The 19,974-nt window shown below is 58.3% G+C and overlaps 1 protein-coding gene across 3 annotated transcripts in view; it reads left to right on the top strand.

Annotated features, from left to right (window-relative positions):
• The window catches only part of LIG1 (DNA ligase 1), a 37,186-nt gene extending 17,668 nt beyond the window's left edge, over positions 1 to 19,518 (top strand). For all 3 annotated transcript variants that reach the window (XM_032324565.1, XM_032324563.1, XM_032324564.1), the window contains 19 exons: positions 1,802 to 1,882; positions 2,095 to 2,151; positions 4,671 to 4,843; positions 5,256 to 5,422; positions 5,798 to 5,874; positions 6,711 to 6,802; positions 7,014 to 7,113; positions 8,026 to 8,111; positions 8,806 to 8,921; positions 9,935 to 10,030; positions 10,713 to 10,823; positions 11,392 to 11,463; positions 13,125 to 13,269; positions 13,398 to 13,480; positions 14,372 to 14,524; positions 16,917 to 16,970; positions 17,522 to 17,665; positions 18,980 to 19,072; positions 19,197 to 19,518. In XM_032324565.1, the coding sequence (XP_032180456.1) occupies positions 1,802 to 1,882; positions 2,095 to 2,151; positions 4,671 to 4,843; positions 5,256 to 5,422; positions 5,798 to 5,874; positions 6,711 to 6,802; positions 7,014 to 7,113; positions 8,026 to 8,111; positions 8,806 to 8,921; positions 9,935 to 10,030; positions 10,713 to 10,823; positions 11,392 to 11,463; positions 13,125 to 13,269; positions 13,398 to 13,480; positions 14,372 to 14,524; positions 16,917 to 16,970; positions 17,522 to 17,665; positions 18,980 to 19,072; positions 19,197 to 19,280 (1,984 nt within the window). In that variant the 3' untranslated portion in view covers positions 19,281 to 19,518. The remainder of the gene's footprint in view (positions 1 to 1,801; positions 1,883 to 2,094; positions 2,152 to 4,670; positions 4,844 to 5,255; positions 5,423 to 5,797; positions 5,875 to 6,710; positions 6,803 to 7,013; positions 7,114 to 8,025; positions 8,112 to 8,805; positions 8,922 to 9,934; positions 10,031 to 10,712; positions 10,824 to 11,391; positions 11,464 to 13,124; positions 13,270 to 13,397; positions 13,481 to 14,371; positions 14,525 to 16,916; positions 16,971 to 17,521; positions 17,666 to 18,979; positions 19,073 to 19,196) is intronic.
• Positions 19,519 to 19,974: the final 456 nt, after the last annotated feature.

Below are 19,974 nucleotides of genomic sequence, written 5' to 3'. Positions count from 1 at the left end.
TTCTGTATCCTGACACTTGGAATCCCCCAGGCACCACTGTGTGTAGAGTCTGCCGGTCTCCCCACTTCACAGATGGGAAGAGGGAGGTGTTGGAGCAGGATGGTACTCTGGGTGGCTAGAAAGCCCAGCTCCGCCCTCACCGGCCATGTGACCTCGGGGAAGTGACATAGCCTTTCTGGGCCAGTTTGCTCCTGAGGGTTCGAAACATTTGACTAGGGTCTGGCCATGGTCAAGTTCAGCAAGTTGAAGCTGCTACTGTTGTTATGAATTTACTATTAGTGCCTCACATATGTCCCAAAGGAGGAGTGCACCCCCGCCTTGAGATTCCTGGTTGTGGAATTAATTAATTAATTAATTAATTATTTTATTTGGGTAAGAGAGAGCACGCACAAGCAGTGGGGAGAGAGGGGGAGGAAGCAGACTCCCCACTGAGCAGGGAGCCCGACGCAGGACTCTATCCTAGGATGCTGAGATCATGACCTGAGCTGAAGGCAGATGCCCAACCCATTGAGCCACCCAGGCGCCCCCTCGCTGTGGAATTCCTTAACCACAGTACTCTGGTATCTCATAATAACAGCAGGCTCACCAGGACGGCTACCACTTAGGAAAGGCTGAATGTGTCCAGCTCCCCGTGCACAGCCGTGCACACTTCCGGTCCAGCGCGGCCACCCACAGTCTGTGCGTCGGGATCAGCCGCAAGAGCCTGAAAACCTCCGGAGGCTTCTCCAATCCTCCTGGGCCTCCCCTGCATAGCTACAGGCCTGAGGCTGGGGAGTCCATGTTGTTTTAAAAAGGCTCCCCACAGAGTGCTCCAAGGAGGAGGAACGCCCGCCATCGTGTCTTCTGTCACCCTCCTGATGGCACATGGTGGTAGGGACTCCCAGGAGCCGCGCTGGACAGAGGGCGACAGTGTGGCTCGGAGATAGGAGGTTGCTCCCTTGGGGTGACACGGCTGCTTAGTGACAGCACAAGGATGTGAGCCCAGAGGCGTCAGACTGCAGGGGCTGCAGCACAGGGCCCCCGGCAGGGCCAGCATGTGGCATTTCCAGGGGCGATCGTGGTAACGAGAGGTTCAGCATGCTGTCTCCAGGGCCGTGCTGCTTACTAGCTGTGTGTGAGCTCCTCAAGCACTTGCCTGGGAAACAGGGTTAGAAGAGTCCCTGGTGTAGCTGGGAGCTAACAGGCAGGTGCCCTGAGCATAGTGCCTGGCACTTGGAGACATCTCGGGACTGCACCCTTCTGCTCTTCTTGCCGTTCCATCGGGAGAGAGTGAGGCAGGGCTTGGGTGGGAGGCCCGAAGAGGTTTCTGGCCTCTTAGAATGGCCCCCAGAAACCAGGCAGATCGTGTTGCTCCATTTCATCCACACCAACCCCTTTCCCGTTTCTCAAATACATCATGTGCGTCTCTGCCTCAGAGCCTTTGCACTTGCGGTTTCCCCTGCTGGGAGTGCTCTTCAACCTGATACCCACTCTGCTCACTTCTCATGTCATTCTGCCCAAATGTCTCCTCCAGCCTTTTCCTCAGAAGCAGCACCTGCCATCTTGCCTTCCCCCAGCGTGGTTTTATTGTGGTTTTGGAAATTTTTTTGATATTAAAATTATTTGTTTCTATGTTTTGGGGTTTTATCCCCCGACTCCCTGGCTAGAATGTGAGCTCTAGATTCGCGGACTTTGTTTTCATTCCCTTCTGTGCCCTCATGCCTTGAGCAGTGTCTGGCACATAGTAGGTGCTCAGAAAACACTAGCTGGAGGAATGGCTTCTCTTTGACCCAGGTGTCTAATCTCCCTGTTGCCTCCACAGACCCCCGGACCCCCCCAGCTACAATCCTGCCAAGAACAACTACCATCCCATCGACGATGCGTGTTGGAAGCCAGGCCAGAAGTGAGGCTCCCCCCACCCCCAGCGGTCCCTCTGCCTCTCCCTGTCACCTGGTGCATCTCTCCAGAGGCCTCCATTGGAGGAAGCCGTCAGACCTCTCAAGTTCCCATTCTGGGGACAAAGACAGCCGCCCCAACGGTGGAGGGAGGCAGGTGGACAGACAGATGGATGGCACGGGTTATACACGCTACCCTGTGTCTCTCTTCCTTCCCCAGGGTTCCTTACCTGGCTGTGGCCCGGACCTTTGAGAAGATTGAGGAAGTTTCTGCTCGGTAACTCATCAGGCCCACCTGGGCAGGCAGGGGCAGGTGGGGCGGTGGGGCAGGTGGGGCAGTGGCTCTCGCTGCTCGGTCCCTTCTGCCTCTGCGCTTTCCGCTTCACCCTCCCACCCTCTCCCCCTCTCCCCTGGAGTGGCTGCAGGGCCTCGTGGGCCACTGGCCCAGAGGGCCACACTTCTGTCTCTTTCTGTGGGTCAGAAGGAGGCGTTAACGTGAGCTCAGGTTCCGGGGTGGGGAAGCCGCCTCCTCGGCTCGCTGACCGTCTTGCCATCAGTGTGAGGAGGTCCGGGTCTGGATTCTAGGGGGAACCCCAGTCCCGGCGAGTGTTAGTCGGGCCTCTGGCACACTGGGCTGCCCGGCTGCGGCCCTCCCCCTTCTCCAGGCCCCTAGTCCCTGGCCCCCTGGTTCTCAGTCCCAGGTGTCTAGTCAGTGTCATCAGGTCCCTCCCCCGCCATTCTGGTTCCTACCTGCGCATCAGCCTTGTTTCCAAAAGATCCTTCCATGTTGGTCTAAGTAGGTCTCAGCCCTTTTAATCTGGCTCTGTGGGATTCCTTCCTCTTTCACTTTTCAGACATGAGCGGAGCATTTAGGCTGTTCCCAGCACTTTGTTCTCGTGCACGTGTGTCTCTGCGAACACGGGAGGAATGTCCTCCGGGACAGAAGCCCCACAGTGGAATTGCAGGGCATGGAGGGTGCAGGAAGGGCCTCAAGTGCTGTGGACTGCAGCAGCGGGAGGGCCTGGTTAGCCCAAGCCCTGCCCGGGGTGGGCACATGGATCTGGGAGGGGGCCCCGTTCCTCTGCCTCCTGGCCGTGTGACCGTGGGCCGGTGGCCTGACCTCTCTGAGCTTCGATCTCTTCACGAGACACGTGCAACTCGTCCGTGTCGAGGTTTCACCGAGATCCATGGAGCAAAGAGTAGCACAGCTGGCTGTTCGGCGGTCAGAGACACTGTCCAGTTTCCTTGCGTTCAGAACCGCGGGCGACTGTCCAAACCCCAGATGTGCCCCAGTTGGAGGGTTTTATAATTTTTTTTAAATCTTCTCGAAATAGTTTGAAACTTAGAGAAAACCTGCAGACACAGAATCATCAGTTCCCCTGTACCCTGCGCCAGCAGCCCCTGACGCCAGCCCCTTCCGCCAGCATGGGGCCGTGGCCAAGACCAGGACGTTAGCGTCAGCACGTACTGTGAGGTGACATCCAGACTTCACTTGGGTTTTGCCACTTTCCCCTTTTGCATTGTCCTTGCCCGGCCAGGACCTGCCCAGACCCTGACCCCTACCCACGGCAGGTCCTCCTGCAGCCACCAGTCTGATTCCTGGTTACGCGGCTCCAGGGCCATCTGCCAGCACCTCTGCTCCACACTTGCCGCCTTCCCCTTTGCAGTGAGCAGGCTTCCTGGGGGCTTCCCTTTGCACCTGTGCAACGACCCCATTTCTTCTCAGACCTGCACCGCTGGTTTTAGCATCCATAGGAGTGTCCCTGGGCTGGCGAAACAGATCGCCGTTGCTTGGGGACCGGAAACAACAGATACGTGTCCTCTCAAGTTTCAGGAGGCCAGAAGGCCAAGATCAAGGGGTGGGCAGGGCTGGTTCTTGCTGGAGGCTCTCGGGGGAAACCTGACTCGTGCCTCCCCCAGCTGATGGTGGCTGCGGGCATCCGTGCCTGTGGCCAACGTCACTCCAGTCCCTGCCTCTGATTCCACAGGCTCTTTTTCTCTGTGTGTCTTCTTGTGGGTTTTATACGGGCACTTTTGCTGGATTGAGGGCCCACCCATCTGTGATGATCTCCTATTAACCCTGACCTCAGTTACACCTGCTAAGCCCCTCTTTCCAAGTAAGGTCCTGTCCTGAGGCTCCAGCGGCCCTCCGTCTGGGTCATGCCGTTGGTCTGCCCGTAAGTCATGTGTGTGGTGTCTGCCCCGCACTGCTTTGCGTTTCTCTTTCTCGTGCCTCCCCCGTGTGTTCACTGGGCTGCTTCTGTAAGGGAGACTTGGCTTCCCTTTCCAGTGAGGCCTTCTCAGCCACAAACGCAGCCATGCAGAAACAAGGTTTTACTCTTTGAGCCGGCAGCCAGCGCAGGGGTGGGAAGCGCGGGTCCTCGGGTAGATGGCCTCAGCTCACGTCTCAGCCTGGTTCTCACTGGCTCTGTGACCTTGGCCGAGTTACATGATCTCTTTGGGCCTCAGCTGCTTCTTCTGTAAAGTGGGGGTAATATCAGTATCTCCCTTGTGGCGGGGCCATGAGTGTTCAGTAAGCACCCCCGTCCCCCCACCCTGTCTGACATCTCAAAAGCCCCCCCCCCCACCGCCAGCAGCTGCTGCTCCTCTGGATGGCTGTCCCCATCTTGGTCGTAAGCATGGAATGGGCTCACCTTGTCCCCAGCACCTGTGGTACCACCTGGACCTGGACTGGAGCTCCTCCTCTTCTTCTTTCCCGGGGTCCTTTCTACCTGCTCCCTGCTTTGACACCAGAATGCCAGGAGGTCACACCTCTGCTCCCCTCCCCCCACCCAGGCTCCGGATGGTAGAGACGCTGAGCAACTTGCTGCGTTCTGTGGTGGCCCTGTCCCCTCCAGACCTCCTCCCCATCCTCTACCTCAGCCTCAACCGCCTCGGGCCGCCCCAGCAGGGCCTGGAGCTTGGCGTTGGTGATGGTGTCCTCCTCAAGGCAGTGGCCCAGGCCACAGGTAAAGGGGGTGTGGTGGCAGTTCCAGCATTGGGGAGGGGGGCTCCGAGGAGGAGGGTGCAGAGGTGAGGAGGAGGTGAGAGACACGGCAGGAGCTCTGAAGGTGGGGAGAAGGGCCGATGGGACAGACAGGTCTAGTGGGAGGAGCGTGGGGCGCTGGTCCAGGTGTGGGAGGCTGGGCGGCATGGGGCAGGCCGGGGGGCGGGGGGTGGCTGGGAAGATGGGCTGCAGAGGGAGCGGGGTGAGGGCACTAGGACCGAGGCCGGGGCCCAGGGACACGGCTGAGCCTGGAGGGCCAAGGGGAGATGTGGGGAGACCACGAGCGGGGGCCAGGCCCGGTGTGAGCAGAGAGGACCGGAGACACACATGCGGCCCTATGCGTCGCCCTTACCGGGGGTTCCCTCCACCCCCAGGGCGGCAGCTGGAGTCTGTCAAGGCCGAGGCAGCCGAGAAGGGCGACGTGGGGCTGGTGGCGGAGAGCAGCCGCAGCACCCAGAGACTCGTGCTGCCCCCGCCCGCTCTCACCGCCGCCGGAGTCTTCACCAAGTTCCGAGACATTGCCCGGCTGGCTGGCAGCGCTGTGAGTGGGGCAGGCTGGACCTCCGCGCCCAGACCCTCTGCCCTTTCCCTGGGCGACCCGGAGGCACACATGTGGCCAGGGGGCCTCCAGTCACGCTCTCTGGGGCTGGGTCGCTTCGGGCCTGCTTGTGGGGCCGGGGGACTCCTGCCACAATCCCGGCACCTGCTCCGCAGCTGCCATGTGACCCCACACCAGATAGTCTGTGCTTGCTCGAGGGACGGAGGGAGGCGGGCTGGAGCTGGCTTTCTTCGCACCTCCCAGGATGATGGGAAGTGGGAGTGGGGAAACAGCCAGGGCCTATTTTGGGGGGCCAGCCAGGAGGAGGTGTGGGTCCCTCCCTTCGCCCCAGCCACTGACTGCTCCACCGGCCTTCAGTCCACAGCCAAGAAGATGGACGTCATCAAAGGCCTATTTGTCGCCTGCCGCCACTCAGAAGCCCGATACATCGCCAGGTAGGTGTGGTCCTGGGAGGCTGGGAGCCACGGCGGGAGGGAAAGACCAGCTGTGGTAATCCCACTGCGACCCCGTCCGCCCTCACACTGGGCCCTGAGGGGCTGGACTGGAAACACAGGGACCCTTTCCCTGGGCAGCTCCCCTCCTCAAGGCCCGGGGCTCGTGGCCAAGCAGTGCCAGGGTTGATGAGCGTTGCCTGCCTGGCCTCAGCAGAAGCAGTACAGGATTGGGGGCCTGGTGGTGGCCATGCAGATGGAAATGAAACCATGGGTCGCCCCCATCACAGAGCGTTTCTCGGGGGCCCAAGTCGGGTGTGGTTCCTCCCCGAGGTGCCGCCAGGCAGGCCTCGTCACCCTCAGCCGGGTCTACAGACGGGGAGACGAAGGCCCAGGGACAGTATGCCTCGTGCTAAAGGGCAGTGCCTCAGAGCCAGGCCTGTGGGGGTTGGGGGTGCAGGCTGTTGAGTAGCACGCTCTGGGCCCCTCCGGGGAGGCCCTGTCCTGCTTCCCAGCCCACTGTGTCCTGGCTCACTTGCCCCGAGCCTCACTGAAATTCCCCAGAGGCCCACTGAAAGGCAAAGACACCACGGGATCTCTGGTTCTGCCTAGGGAATGCCGGCGGCCATGGCTGTTAGGGGCTGGCCTCCGTTTCCTCGTCTGCTCAGTGGGACTGCATGATCTCTCGGGTCCCTTCTGGCCCTGAAGGTGGTTCAGGTTTCGAGGAGAGGGTTACAGAGTTGAGGTGGGGGAGACGGGAGGAGGCAGGGACAGGGAGTGGAGAGCAAGACATTGAGGGTGGCCACAAGCCCACTCCCCCTCTTTTGCTGTCTCCCCAGAGCCCTGAGCGGACGGCTGCGTCTCGGGCTAGCAGAGCAGTCGGTGCTGGCCGCCCTCGCCCAGGCCGTGAGCCTCACGCCCCCTGGCCAAGGTGAGGCCCTGTGGTCTTTCTCCACACCCAGCACCGGAGTCAACCGGGTAACCCTCCTTTCCCCGAAATCCACGCGGCCCCGCTCCTCTCCAGGCTCCTTCCCTGGCAGCCTTGTTTCTGTTCCTTGTTTCACTGACATTGCCTGCTAAAACCCCCGGGGTAGCCGGAGGGTCAGCAGGTCCCCAAGCCTCTGCTGGTGGTCTGTTCTCAGAATTCCCCCCGGGCATTGTGGATGCTGGGAAGGGCAGGACAGCAGAGGCCCGAAAGACGTGGCTGGAGGAGCAGGGCATGATCCTGAAGCAGACGTTCTGGTGAGATCCCGGGCTGTGGGCAGAGTGGGAGGGTGGCGGGAGCCAGAGGGGCGGCAGGCTCAGCCCTGAGGGCCACGTGTGACGTGGCAGGTGACAGTGACTATCGTGGGGCAGGTGACAGAGTAGGGGTAGTGATCCAGACAAGACTGGTGCTGGGAATGAGGCAGGGGACCGTGATTAGGACCAGGGACATGGGAACAGGGAGCATGGAGGGGTGCTGGCCGCAGGTACGTGCAGCAGACATCTGAGAGCTCCCAGTGAGACCGCACATGCCCAGAGGCTGAGAGAACCAGAGCAGGGTTAGTGACCAACGCGGAATGAGGGGTTAGGACATCCATGGGGTGACAGTGATAGCTCCGGGCGGGGGTGGGGAGCTTGGCCACAGCGAGGCGGTGAGTGCCCAGAGAGAATGTCAGCGGCAGGAGGGCCCAGGAGCATTTCTGCAGATGCCCTTGGGGCACCTGCCAACCCCCCACCATCCCGGCCAGGGCCAGGGCAGCGGTCTCCACTCTGCCTACGGGGAGGATCTATAAACTGGGGCTCCCTGGCCTGCCCCCAGCCAGCTCCGTCAGACTCTTGGGAGGCAGGGCCTGGTCTTGGAGAAATTTCTGAATCCATCCTTGAGGGGTTCTAACGTGTAGCTCAGGTAGAGGGCCCCTGGTCTCCTGGTGACAGGGAGGGGTGACAGCAGGCCCAGAGCAGGGGAGACGGAGCGACGTGCAGTGGTGCTGAGTGGGGCAGTGTGACAGACAGCCAGAGTCGGGGATGTGGAGGAGTTGGGGACGGGTGCGAGCAGACCCCCGGACGAGGGGAAAGACTGGCAGAAGCACAGTTTGCAGCCAGAGCACAGGGTTTCCAGGCTGCCAGAGTTCTGGAAAGACAGCTGCCGGCTCATGTTTGCCTCTGCCCCAGTGAGGTGCCCGACCTGGACCGGATCATCCCTGTGCTGCTGGAGCATGGCCTGGAGCGCCTCCCAGAGCATTGCAAGCTGAGCCCAGGTACCAAGCCACTGGGTGGGGGGCAAAGGGCATGGGGCAGGGTTGGAGGACCTGCCCTCCTGCACGCTCCGCACCCTCCTCCTGGCATAGCTTCCTCTGTCCCGCCAAGAACCTGCAGATTCCTCCTCTTGCCTCCAAAACTGAATCCTGTTTCCTGTGCTGAAACCCACCCGTCTTCTGTTTGGAGTCCCAGTCGGATGAGGCGGGGTGGGGGTTAAATGCTGGAACAGAGTTATTACGCTAAAAGGCAGTAGATTGGGCCAGACAGAATCTTTTTCTCACACGTAGGAGTCCAGAGGAAGGCAGGTGATCAGGGAGGACACCGTGGCTGGGCTCCAGGGATCCCCTCTCCCCTCACTGGGGACTGAGTTTCCTCTGTTCCGTCACTTTATTGTCTCAAGGTTTTCACCTTAAGGTGTGTGACCAGAGGTGGCTCAGGTTTCTAGATCATAGAAGAGGGAGAGAGAGAAGAGGGGTGAGGGCATATCCCAGACCTTGCACTCACCACTCCCCATGCATCCTAACCGGCATCCTAATCACAAGGACTTCCCTTCCTGCAGGGAGGCCAGGTGAGGGCGTGTTCTCCCTGGGACACAGCCAGCTGTCTCTGCCACACACACCCCCATCCCACACACCCCCATCCCACACGTTGCTGGCGCCTCCCCCAGCTTACTCTCTCACTCCGCCCTTCCAGGGGTTCCCCTGAAACCGATGCTGGCACACCCCACCCGCGGAGTCAGCGAGGTCCTGAAACGCTTCGAGGAGGCAGCTTTCACCTGCGAGTACAAATATGATGGGCAGAGGGCACAGGTAGGGGGGCGGATGCACCTCTGTGGCAGGAGGGAAGGTGCCCAGGAGTGGGGCCTGTGGGCGACTCAGACCTGAACTCAGACTGTGTCCTGCCACAAACTGCCCGTGCGACCTCACACTTCTCAGGCCTTGGTTTCCACCTTCACATAGTGGCTGTGTCAGTAACCACTGCCAGGGCTTACTGGAAGTCAGTTTGATTGGACAAAATCGTCCAGATCTCTAAGCCACAGCAGTGGGAATAGAAGCAATGTTGGCTTTGCCCACCCGTGCCCTGTGGGTGGGGTTGTTCACTGTACCAGCCGTGGTGGGAGGCCCCTCCTTAACCCACAGTGTGCTGGCTATGTACGAGGGTGTCCCCACCCCGCAGTCAGGGACATCCTTGCTTGGGTCTGTAAGGATGCTTCTCGTGGCTCTTCTGTCCGGGCGGGGAGCTGGGGCTGCCGTGTTCATCATGGAGGCAGATGAGCGCATGTGGCAGGTGATACTTGGTGCTCTGAGGCCCTTAGAAGCAGCAAACGAGACAGATGGATCTTCAAACTGTGATACTGAAAAAATAAGAAACAAAAGGATTTATAGTAGCAGCAGAGATCTTGAAAATACATATGTGTTTTAAGTCACATATGCTGTATCCAGCACACATGCAGCTGTCGTACGAGTAAAACAACATATTCGTAGTTCTGCTTAAGGACTGTGACCAGGCTCTGTATAAAAACACAGTGCATTCAGATATTTATGGTTTAACACTCAGGCAAATCCGCATAGACACAGCAAGACCACCGGAACCTCCAGGGTCGGGGGCGGGGGGTCTGTGGGTAATGAGGATGCGGAAGGATATGGCAGGGGCTTCCATGAACGGGTGGGAGGCGCCATGTGGATGGAGGAGATGACTTCCTCCAGTCTCTGCACTGATTCCTCCTCCAGAGCTTCTGGAACCTTCTGCCGGTGAAGGTAGGGCTAGGGCCAGTTGGGATAGGCCAGGCTCTGAGTCCCCCTCCCCTCTCCCACTGCCTCAGATCCATGTCCTGGAAGGCGGGGAGGTGAAGATCTTCAGCAGGAATCAGGAAGACAATACCAGCAAGTACCCGGACATCATCAGCCGCATCCCCAAGGTGGGCGTTTGCCGGAGTTGTGCAGTAGTGTTCCTTTGAGGGAAAAGAAGTCCTCCCAGTGGAGATGAAGAGTAAGGACAGGCATTCTAGCATGATTAGCATTTGCAAAGGCCCTGTGGTTGGAGGGGCCTAGCCAGTCCATAAAACAAGAGAGGATGGCCTGCTGGGGTGCAGAGTCTGGGAGGGCCAGAGGCTGACCCAGGAGAGCCCCCACAGCTTTGGGGAGCTGGAGATGGTTTTTAGCAGGGATGCACTGCGATCAGACTTGGGGTTTGCTCAGAGCACCCTGACTGCTGTGAGGAGAGTGGGTTACACACAGGGTCCATGCAGGAGCAGGGAGACTGGTAGCATGATGTGGCCTTGGCTGGACCGGGCTCAGTAAGATGGGGGACTGGTGGTGGCTTAGAGATTTCAGAGGGGAGTGGACAAGTTCCCGGAGAACTGACAAAGGCCACTGGGTTTCCAGCTTATGGGACCACGTAGTAAGTCTCAGAAAAGTTTGTTTTTCCCTTCCTTGTGGGCATTGAGGGTGTGTATCCATACATGCGTCTCTAAGTTGGCATCAGTTCATTGGTGGATCTCGAGAGCTGTGGAAGGAAAAGAACATTTGTTTTTCTGGGCCTGTCTTTTGCCCTCATCCCCTACCTCTTAGTAGCCCCAGCTCTCTCTTTTCACCTTTCAGATTAAACTCCCATCAGTCACATCCTTCATCCTGGACACAGAAGCCGTGGCTTGGGACCGGGAAAAGAAGCAGATCCAGCCATTCCAAGTGCTTACCACCCGCAAACGCAAGGTAGCCTCCATTCCCCTCTGCTGCCTGCCATAGTCACACACTTTCTCCTCTTCCTCCCAGCCCTGCCCCGACCCCAGAAGAACAGAGTGTCCACTGGGATGTGGTTCTTGCTGCCTTTTACAGGGTGGCTGCCACAGCTCCAGCCATTGTGTTCTCATCCCAGCATGCCAAGTACAAAGGGGGAAGAGCCCTCTTCCTATGTCTCTGTTTCATCGTGAAAGATCAGTTCCAGGAGGCCTCCCCATAGTCTGTGCCCCGCAAACTTCTTTTCCCTCAATGGCCCGAACTCTGTCCCATCAACACCATTAGCTTGTAGCTAATGTACAAGGGAGGCTGGGAGAGCAAATATTTGACAAAGGGGAGTGCAGTTGTTGGGATTAGCTGAGAGCCATCACGATGCAGAGCCCGGAGCCGGGAGCATTGTCACCCTCATGGGTGTGTGGCCTGTTGGCTGGAGAGAAGGGGAGAGTGGTAGGTGACAGCTGTCGCCTGGGGCATGGTGGGAGGCACACCGACCATGCCCCTGTCTCCATCCCCCATCCCTGCTTTCCCCTCTGTGCCAACCCAGGAGGTGGACGCAGCAGAAATCCAAGTGCAGGTGTGTCTATATGCCTTCGACCTCATCTACCTCAATGGACAGGTGAGTTCCGGCTGTGGGTCTGGGGGCAGGTGGGGGCTGTGTGTGAGCTTGGGAGCCAGAGGTCTGTGGGGCCACACTCAGGCAGCAGTTCTCAAAGTGTGGCCCCAGGACCCCTGAGGGTATCTCCAGGACCCTCTCAGGGGAGTCTGTGAGGCCCCACCCACCTTCCCCAGCTCTGCAGCTGGGCGAGGCCAAGTTTCCCTGCGCGGCCACCATCTGAGTGCACATGCACACATGAGAGCCCAGCTCCATTAACAGCCAGACATGGAAGAGTTTGCAAAAACATAAACTAATGCCACCTGTTCCCACTAATTTTCCCTAACGCGGGCACATTTCATAAAAATTTGTTGTTGGGTTAACATATGGGAGGCGTTGATTTTAAATGAATTAACAAACGCCCAGATTTCTCACTTTTCATGTAGCCAGTATAAACACGCGATTTCGTCATGGGTACTCCGTCGCTGCTCTGGTACATATCCAGAGATGTAACCCACATATACCCAAGCTGTCTGGAGTTGGGGGTGTCACGAGACTGGAAAGTTTGCCAACTACTGCTCTGGGGCTGGGGTAAGAATCAGAAGCCAGACCACCTCTTTTTACATCCCAGCTCTCCCTTCCTGGGTGTGCAGCCACAGGCCAGTGACCTAGCCTCTCGGGGCCTCCGTTTCCTTATCACTACTGGGATCAATCACCAGAGTCTCCCCTTAGGAGAGTCTCAGAGTGAATCTGGACGCAGAACGGATGAGTCTGGGCTGTTGAGATAAGTTCCATGCCCTTGCAGGAATGGAAGAGAACAGAAGGAGTGAGCTCCCCATCTCAGGAAGCATCCTACCTCAGCCTGGTGGAGGAGGGCCATGCCTCCCCTGGGGCTGGATGGGCGAGAGCTAGGTGACTTCTTCCCGCAGCCTGCCCGATGGTTTGTAAGAACAAGGCTTCCTGCCAGATTCAGCTTGGAATCGGTTTGCTTGGTTTCCAGCAGGGCTGTTCTGAAATCAGGGGAGTGCACAGAACATGAAAGGGGGCAGTTAATAAGGTCACAGAGAGTAGATTAACTTCCAGAAGGTTGGCAAGTCTGTTTCACCATATAAAGCAAACAGTGTTCTGCCACGAGTGAATCTGGTCTCAGAGCTCAGCAGATGAAGGCCCGCGGGCCCGATCTGTCTCAGCCTTTTTTGTCTGTAAAGGTTTGATGCTCCTGTCCTCTGACTTCTGCCCAACAGCCCACAGTTGAGCGGTTGCAACAGAGGCCAAGTAGCCCACAAACCCGAGAATATTTACTGTCTGGTTCTTTGTAGGACAGGGCTGCCAACCCCTGGATGAAAATGCAACACGTTCTCAGAAACACATTGAGGTTACATCCCTGTGGTCGTTGGCTTCCTTCTGGCTCTGTTCAGCTGGTGTTGAACGAGGAACCGTAGCCCTAATAACAGGAGTCTGTTCCCGTCTCCAGTCCCCGCGCCGCTCTTGACCTGCCCTTGAAATTGGTCCTTTCCCTTCTCAAAATCCTGGTGCCGGCATGGTTCCTCCCTGTCCGGCCGGTCCCTCGGGAGCTGCGCAGTGGCTGGTGACTCTCGGGTGTCCTGTCTCTCCCAGGCCCCAGCTTCTTCTCATCCACAGTGATGTCCCTTTGTCTCTCTCTTCCCGCCCCGCCCCCAACCCAGTCCCTGGTGCGCGAGCCACTTTCCCGACGCCGGCAGCTGCTCCGGGAGAACTTTGTGCAGGCGGAGGGCGAGTTTGTCTTCGCCACTTCCCTGGACACCAAGGACACGGAGCAGATCGCCGAGTTCTTGGAGCAGTCTGTGAAAGGTGAGGGGGCCTGGGGCCGGCCGCCGTGTGCGTCCCGCACTCCCGCCCGCCCCAGCCCCCGTGCCTTCTGCAGCCTGGCTGTCCTGAGCCGCGGCTTCACAAAGGCCCCTTGTCCCTATCTCCCTCAGACTCCTGCGAGGGGCTGATGGTGAAAACCCTGGATGTCGACGCCACCTACGAGATCGCCAAGAGGTCACACAACTGGCTCAAGGTGAGCTGGCCCGGCTGCCCTTCCCACATCTGGCGATCTTTCCACATGGGGTTCCAGCCCCCACCTCACCCCATGGGTCTCGGTCCTGCCTGCCTCTCAGTCCAGCCAGCCTGAGGCCGCCCCTCTAAGCACTGCCCCCACCTGAGCTCCATGGAGCTACGTGACGTTTCTGTTCTCTGCGTGGGCCATCTGGGTCGAGTGGGGCCAGCAAGAAGGGAGTCAGCCAGGCCGTAGACGAGATGACATCGGGGTCGATGAGCATCGTGAAGAAAGCAAGTCGAGGTCAGGGGCCAGCGAGGATCTTGCAGTGCTCTGGTCATGGGGTCTGGTCTGATCCTCTCCAGAGCTGATGCTTGGGTCAGGACACGGATGACAGGAAAGGGTCAGCTGCCTGGAAATCTGGGACAGAGTATCTAGGAGAAGGGTGGAGGGAAAAAGTGCAAAGGCCCTGAGGTCAAAACAAGCAGGGAACGAGGCCTTTGAGGCGTGAGGTGAGTTCGGGGTGGAGAGCAGCTCTCAGATCAGACAGCACTTTGGGGTTGTTGTAAAATACTCTGGGTTTCCCTTTAATGGTTTTGAGAAACCAGTGAGGTTTTAAGCAGGAAGTCCCATGGTCTGATTATCATTTTGCACAAGATATCTGGCTGGCCGTGAATGGCGGATGGTGGGGGCGGGTGCTGGGCAGAGCAGGTGTCTGGGCAGGCGCTTTTGCATCCGCTCTGGAAGTCCAGAAGCTCCTCCCACGGCCAGTTTCAGCCCGGCGGCCGTCCTCGGCCTCTGCGGGAGCTCTCCCTAGACTCACCCCAGCCCTGGCTCCACCGACCACGGAGCCTCCAGCAGCGAGGTCCACCCCTTGGCAGCGTCCCCTCACCTCCTGCCTTACCTTCCCAGCTGAAGAAGGACTACCTCGATGGCGTGGGCGACACCCTGGACCTCGTGGTGATCGGCGCCTACCTGGGCCGAGGCAAGCGGGCCGGCCGCTATGGGGGCTTCCTGCTGGCTGCCTACGACGAGGAGAGTGAGGAGCTCCAGGCAATATGCAAGGTGCGGGGGGGCAGGAGGGAAGTAGAGTCCACTCAGCCTGGGGAGTGATGGGGGGGGGGGCGGCAAAGAGGCTCTCATGCCGTGTGTAGGATTATTTTTTTTCTAGGTTTTGTGTGCTTTTTCTGATCCTGTAAGTAACACTTGCTTCACGTAGAGAAATGCACTGTCATAGAGAAAGTTTTAAGGAAGCTACGTCAAGAATCGAGTTCAGCTGCGGGTGAGGATAGCTGACGAGGGTCTTACATTTCTCTCACATAAGGAGAAGTCTGAAGGGGGGGGCAGGTGGCTCTCCGATGTCACTGGGGACCCAGGCTTCTCCCCCTGCACAGGGGTTTGATCATGGGCTTCCAACCTCATCTTCATAATGTGGCTGCAGGAGCTCCAGCCGTCATGGCCGTGCACGCTCTAGGCAGCAGGAAGGAGGAAGGCCCTGAGCAGAGGGATATGTCCCCTGTATCAGCCTCAGCCAGTGAGCAGCTTTTGTGGCTTGGGCCAGAACTCTGCACCTTGGCCCTCCCCCACGCACAGGGCAGCTTGGAAAATGCGGTGGTCTGGGTTTTTGTTTAAAGCTACGCACATTGTTGACCCAACAAACGTGAGGCTTTTGCCACGGAAACAGCATAAACTGTTACCCACAACTCCAATGCTTAGAAATAACCACTAGTAAGAAAAAATGTTTTTAAAGATTTTTTTTTTTTTTAAATTTTATTTATTTATTTGACAGACAGAGATCACAACTAGGCAGAGAGGCAGGCAGAGGGGGGGGGGGGAGGCAGGCTCCCCGCTGAGCTGAGAGCCCGATGCGGGGCTCGATCCCAGGACCCCGAGATCACGACCCGAGTTGAATGAAGGCAGAGGCTTAACTGACTGAGCCACCCAGGCACCCCGATGTTTTTAAAGATTTTATTTATTTGACAGAGAGAGAGAACCCAAGCACAGGGAGTGAGAGAGGGAGAAGCAGGCTTCCCACAGAGCAGAGAGCCCAATGTGGGGCTCAATCCCAGGACCCTGGAATCATGACCTGAGCCAAAGGCTGACGCTTAACCAACTGAGCCACCCAGGCACTCCAACCACTAATAAAATTTGAGGGACTGTCTTATTAACACCTTTACAAAGCTATGATCTTTGTATAACAGTAATATTTTCCCCTGCTTTTTGTCCTAGAAATACCGTGTTTTAAATGTCATCAGATACATTTAAGTAACATAGTGATAAAAGATGTTAGACCGTTTGCCCTTGTCTTTAGGACTTCTAGAAGCACAACTCGAATGTGTTAAACTTAAAAATAAAACGGTCCTTTATTTTACCAGCAAAAATGGGTTTATTCAGAAATAGCAGAGAATTGCAGTTGGGGACGTGCAAGCTGTGGTGAAACCATGGGCTCGTCCCATGAAGGAGAGGAATGTTATTTTATGGAACAGAAAGAGGCAGGGGAAGGGGTTGTTTTGAACAAAAGTTCACTGGGGAGGAAAAAGAATAAAGGACCAGCCTGGGGTGGGGTGGGGACTACATCTCAGAGGGCTAAGTGGCTGGGGTGGTTGCTTTCTCCTCAGAGAGCGAAGTCTGTCTTTCCCCGCGGGGGCCTCCACCCTGGGAGCCCATCATAGAGGCTTGGGCTGGCCTCTGTCATGGCCAGTCCTTCCTGTAACTGACGATCAGGGGCCTCCCTCGACCAGCCCCTGACCCTGCGTTAGTGAGGTGATCCAGGATTTTTCACAAACACTTGTAGAAGAGTGTTCCGAGAGATGGGTTCGCTCCGCGCAGCTGGCCGGTTCCCTCATGGCCAGCGTGGCTCTCACGAGTGACTCCGCACCGCACAAGGTGCTTAGCCCCAGGGAGCCATGGCAGAGGTGGCCTTACCCGTTCGGATGTATCGCGGGGCACAAGCCTGGCTCTGGCTCACACTCTCGACCCACGACAGTGTTCTGGAAGAGCTCTGTGCCAGAGAAACCACCGAAGGCTCTCGACACACAGAGGGCTTTCCGGTTGGCATTTCCTATCTGTGGTTTGGAGACGTGCATCTTGCCATGTCTGCCGGCAGCCGAGTTTTTGTTAGGTTGGACAACGTGGGTAGGTGAGGGAAAATCTTCGGCAGTGTGGAGATCGGAGAAGACAGCCTGCTCCGGGGCCGGTGGGCTACGGGCGAGCCCGGGACCGAATGGAAGGAGCCAGGGCTTCTCCAGCAAGTGCCAAGTGATGGGTTGCGGGTGGGCAGGGGACCGCCACTGGGAGAGGGGATCCCCATCCAGGCACCCCCACCCCCGGCACTTCCTCTGTGGTTTCTGTGGGTTCTGGCTTGGCCGGGGTAGGGTGGGGGCCTCCCCTGTGCAGAGCTGGGTCCTTGGCGGCAGGAGCCCCGGGCTGCACGGCTGAGCCACTGTCCTCCCCGCAGCTCGGAACCGGCTTCAGTGACGAGGAGCTGGAGGAGCACCACCACAGGCTCCAGGTGAGGGGCACAGCCTCGCCCCCTGTCGCCTTGTGTGTGCGCAAGGCTCTGGCCCTTCACCCTCATAGGGGCTGCAGGTGCTGAAACAGGCTCAGGAGCCCCACTTGTCCAGGTTCAAGTCCCAGCTCTGCCAACTGCTAGCCCAGGGTGTGGGTGAGGGAACCTCTGCTGCCCTGAGGGGAGGGGATAAGTCATGGGGAGCACTCTCGCGGGGGTCCCTGAGTCTGCCCTGAGTGAACCCCAACAGGACTGGAGAAGCCCCTAGTAATTGGGACTGTTGGTGGCATGGTCACAGGTATTTTGCGGGTACAACTCCCTTTCCTGTGCTCTCTCTGTCTCTGTGACAGTCTTCAGTTTTCTCTCTGTCTCTCTGGCTCTTTTGTTCATTACCCCCATCCCTGCCCAGGCTTTTCCCTTAAGACATGCCTGTGTCACCGTCTGTACTCGTGCCCCATTTTGTCCCCTTACCCGTCTCCCCGACCCCCAACCCCCAGCCTTGACTTGGAGACCCGAGACCCTGTCCTCCTCACACCCACTGCCGTTGCCCGCAGGCCCTGGTGCTGCCCAGCCCACGCCCCTATGTCCGGGTGGACGGCGCCGTGGCCCCTGACCACTGGCTGGACCCCAGCGCCGTGTGGGAGGTGAAATGTGCTGACCTGTCCCTGTCCCCCATCTACCCCGCTGCCCGGGGCCTGGTAAGTAGCCGGGGCCCCGCGGGCCGAAGGCAGCAGGAGGGACCTGAGGTCGAGCTTCTGGATGGGAGATGGGGAGCAAGACGGGAGATGGAGCCCACGCCTGTGCCCGGGCTGTAGTAACTAGGAGAGCTTGAGCTCACATTTTTTGGGGCACCCAACAACGGGCTCCACGTCTCAATGTAAAAAAAAAAAAAAAGAAAGAGAAAGAAAGAAATTCCACAGGTGCAGAAAGTAGACACTGAAGTTATTTTCTTTAATACCAATAAGCTCACATTCGGCTCCTCAGCATTTTTGAAAACACAGTTCTTCCGAATGTAAAGCTTGGGACACTTCCTGCTGGGCAGTGACGTTGGCTGGGGCCCATCTTTCCCGACCGTAATTCATTTTCACGCTGCCAGGTTTTTAAATCCCCACGCTGATCTCCCTGACCAGTGGCTCCGCCCCCCAGGCCAGCTCCACGGTGGGCCCGGCGCTAGGGGAGGCTTGAGTTCAAAATGTGTTTCCTTTTCAATCCCCTCAGACTTCAGGATCTAGCTAGCGTGTACTTCTCTGATTGGGAGTGGACTTAAAATTTAAAGGCAGAACTCGGGTTTGTTTTTTCACCCAAGATATAGTTATTTTAGAGAGAGAGTGCAGGGGTAGGGGGTGCAGAGGGCGAGAATCCCAAGCAGACTCAGCCGAGCGCAGAGCTGGCGCAGGGCTCGACCTCACAACGCTGAGATCGTGACCTGAGCCCAAACCAAGCATTGGACGCTCAGCCGACTGAGCCCCCCAGGGTGCCCCAGAACTCGCCTTTTTACATCAAATTTCTGTCTTAACATTTCTCGCTCAGGCTCCCTGTTAGGCAGTCAGGGTCCCTCGGTGACAAGTGGCAGGAGCAGCATAGACGGAGCTTCCGAGCGAAGCAGGCGCCCTGCTCGCAGGCCGGACCCTGCCTCACACCCTCCCATGCTCACGAAGAGCCCCGGAGCCGAGGGCGCTGGGCCAGGGTCACACAGCCCCTGAGCTGGGAGCTGGGATTCGAACTGTGCTGTCTGGTTCTCAAACCTACCCCGGGTCTCTGCTGCCCTGCCCCTGGGTGACAATAGGACGGCAGCCGAGGTCCCAGCTGCTGGCTCTTAAGCTGTCATTGTGCTCCAAGTGCTTTATTCCCTTATTCGGTCTTGACAACCCGTTGCTTGGCCCCGTTGTATGGATCAGGAAACCGAGGCCAGAGGGCAGGCGTGGGTAGGAGACCCGGGCTGGGGACCTGCTGCCGGGAGCGGCCTGTGGCCTGGACCCCAGGAGCGTCTCCACCCTCGCGCCCTCCCCCAGGTGGATGGTGAGAAGGGCATCTCCCTTCGCTTCCCTCGGTTTATCCGCGTCCGTGAAGACAAGAAGCCAGAGGAGGCCACCACCAGCGCCCAGGTGAGGCCTCAGCCGGGGTGGGCTTACCTAGCCACACCAGCTGCTCGGTGGAGGGTTCTGGAACTGAGGTTGGGGGGCAACCCTGGGGCTTCTGAGCCCCTCCGCCACCGCCCGCTCTCTGCAGGTGGCCTCGCTGTACAGGAAGCAGAGTCAGATTCAGAATCAGCAGGGCACGGACCTGGACTCCGACCCGGAAGATTTCTACTAGGCTCCTGCCCGCCCAGGGGCTGGGGGCCGAGGGCGCAGAGGGGCAGACACGCAGATGTCCTCTTGCTCGGCAGACCTGCTGTTGCGGTCGGGGGGGTCTGGAGTGTCACAGGTGTGCGTGCGTGTGCGCGTCTGTGTGTGTGTGTGTGTGTGTGTTGTGTGTGTGTGAGGGAGATGGGTTAAATGGGGTCTGGGATTTATTCGATCATTTTCTTCAATAAATAATTATTGAACACCCAGCACCGTGTCAGGGTGTGTGCTGGGCTCTGGGGTGCAGCCCCAGGAGCTCCCACGTGGGTGGCGTGTGACAGGCCCCGTGCCAGCACCTTCCCATACGTTTCCATGGCGCTGGAAACATCCCATGTCCACACGGCCAAGCAGGACGGCCACCAGCCGCACCCGACCACTGAGCCATGGTGTGTTTTATTTCATTTTCATGAATTTTCCTGTAAGCAGCCACACGCTATTAGGAGACAGCAGAGACATGCTACATGCTATTAGGAGACAGCGGTGGCCTTGACCATGAATGTTAACTCCGGTAACCCGCAGTGGTCCTGCCAGGCAGGCAGTGGGGGGTGGGGGGCACAGAGCAGGGATTGGGCATCCAGGCCCACACTGGGGTTCTGACCCAGCAGTCCAGCTCCAGGCCCCATCCTTGTGGGAGACAGTCAGTGCAGTGACTGTGAGACCCCCCT

The sequence above is a fragment of the Mustela erminea genome, chromosome 19 (assembly GCF_009829155.1).
Source record: "Mustela erminea isolate mMusErm1 chromosome 19, mMusErm1.Pri, whole genome shotgun sequence".
In the NCBI taxonomy this organism is placed as follows: Eukaryota; Metazoa; Chordata; class Mammalia; order Carnivora; family Mustelidae; genus Mustela; species Mustela erminea.
The sequence above is the reverse complement of the archived record's forward strand: the minus strand, read 5'-3'. Positions and strand labels throughout refer to the sequence as shown.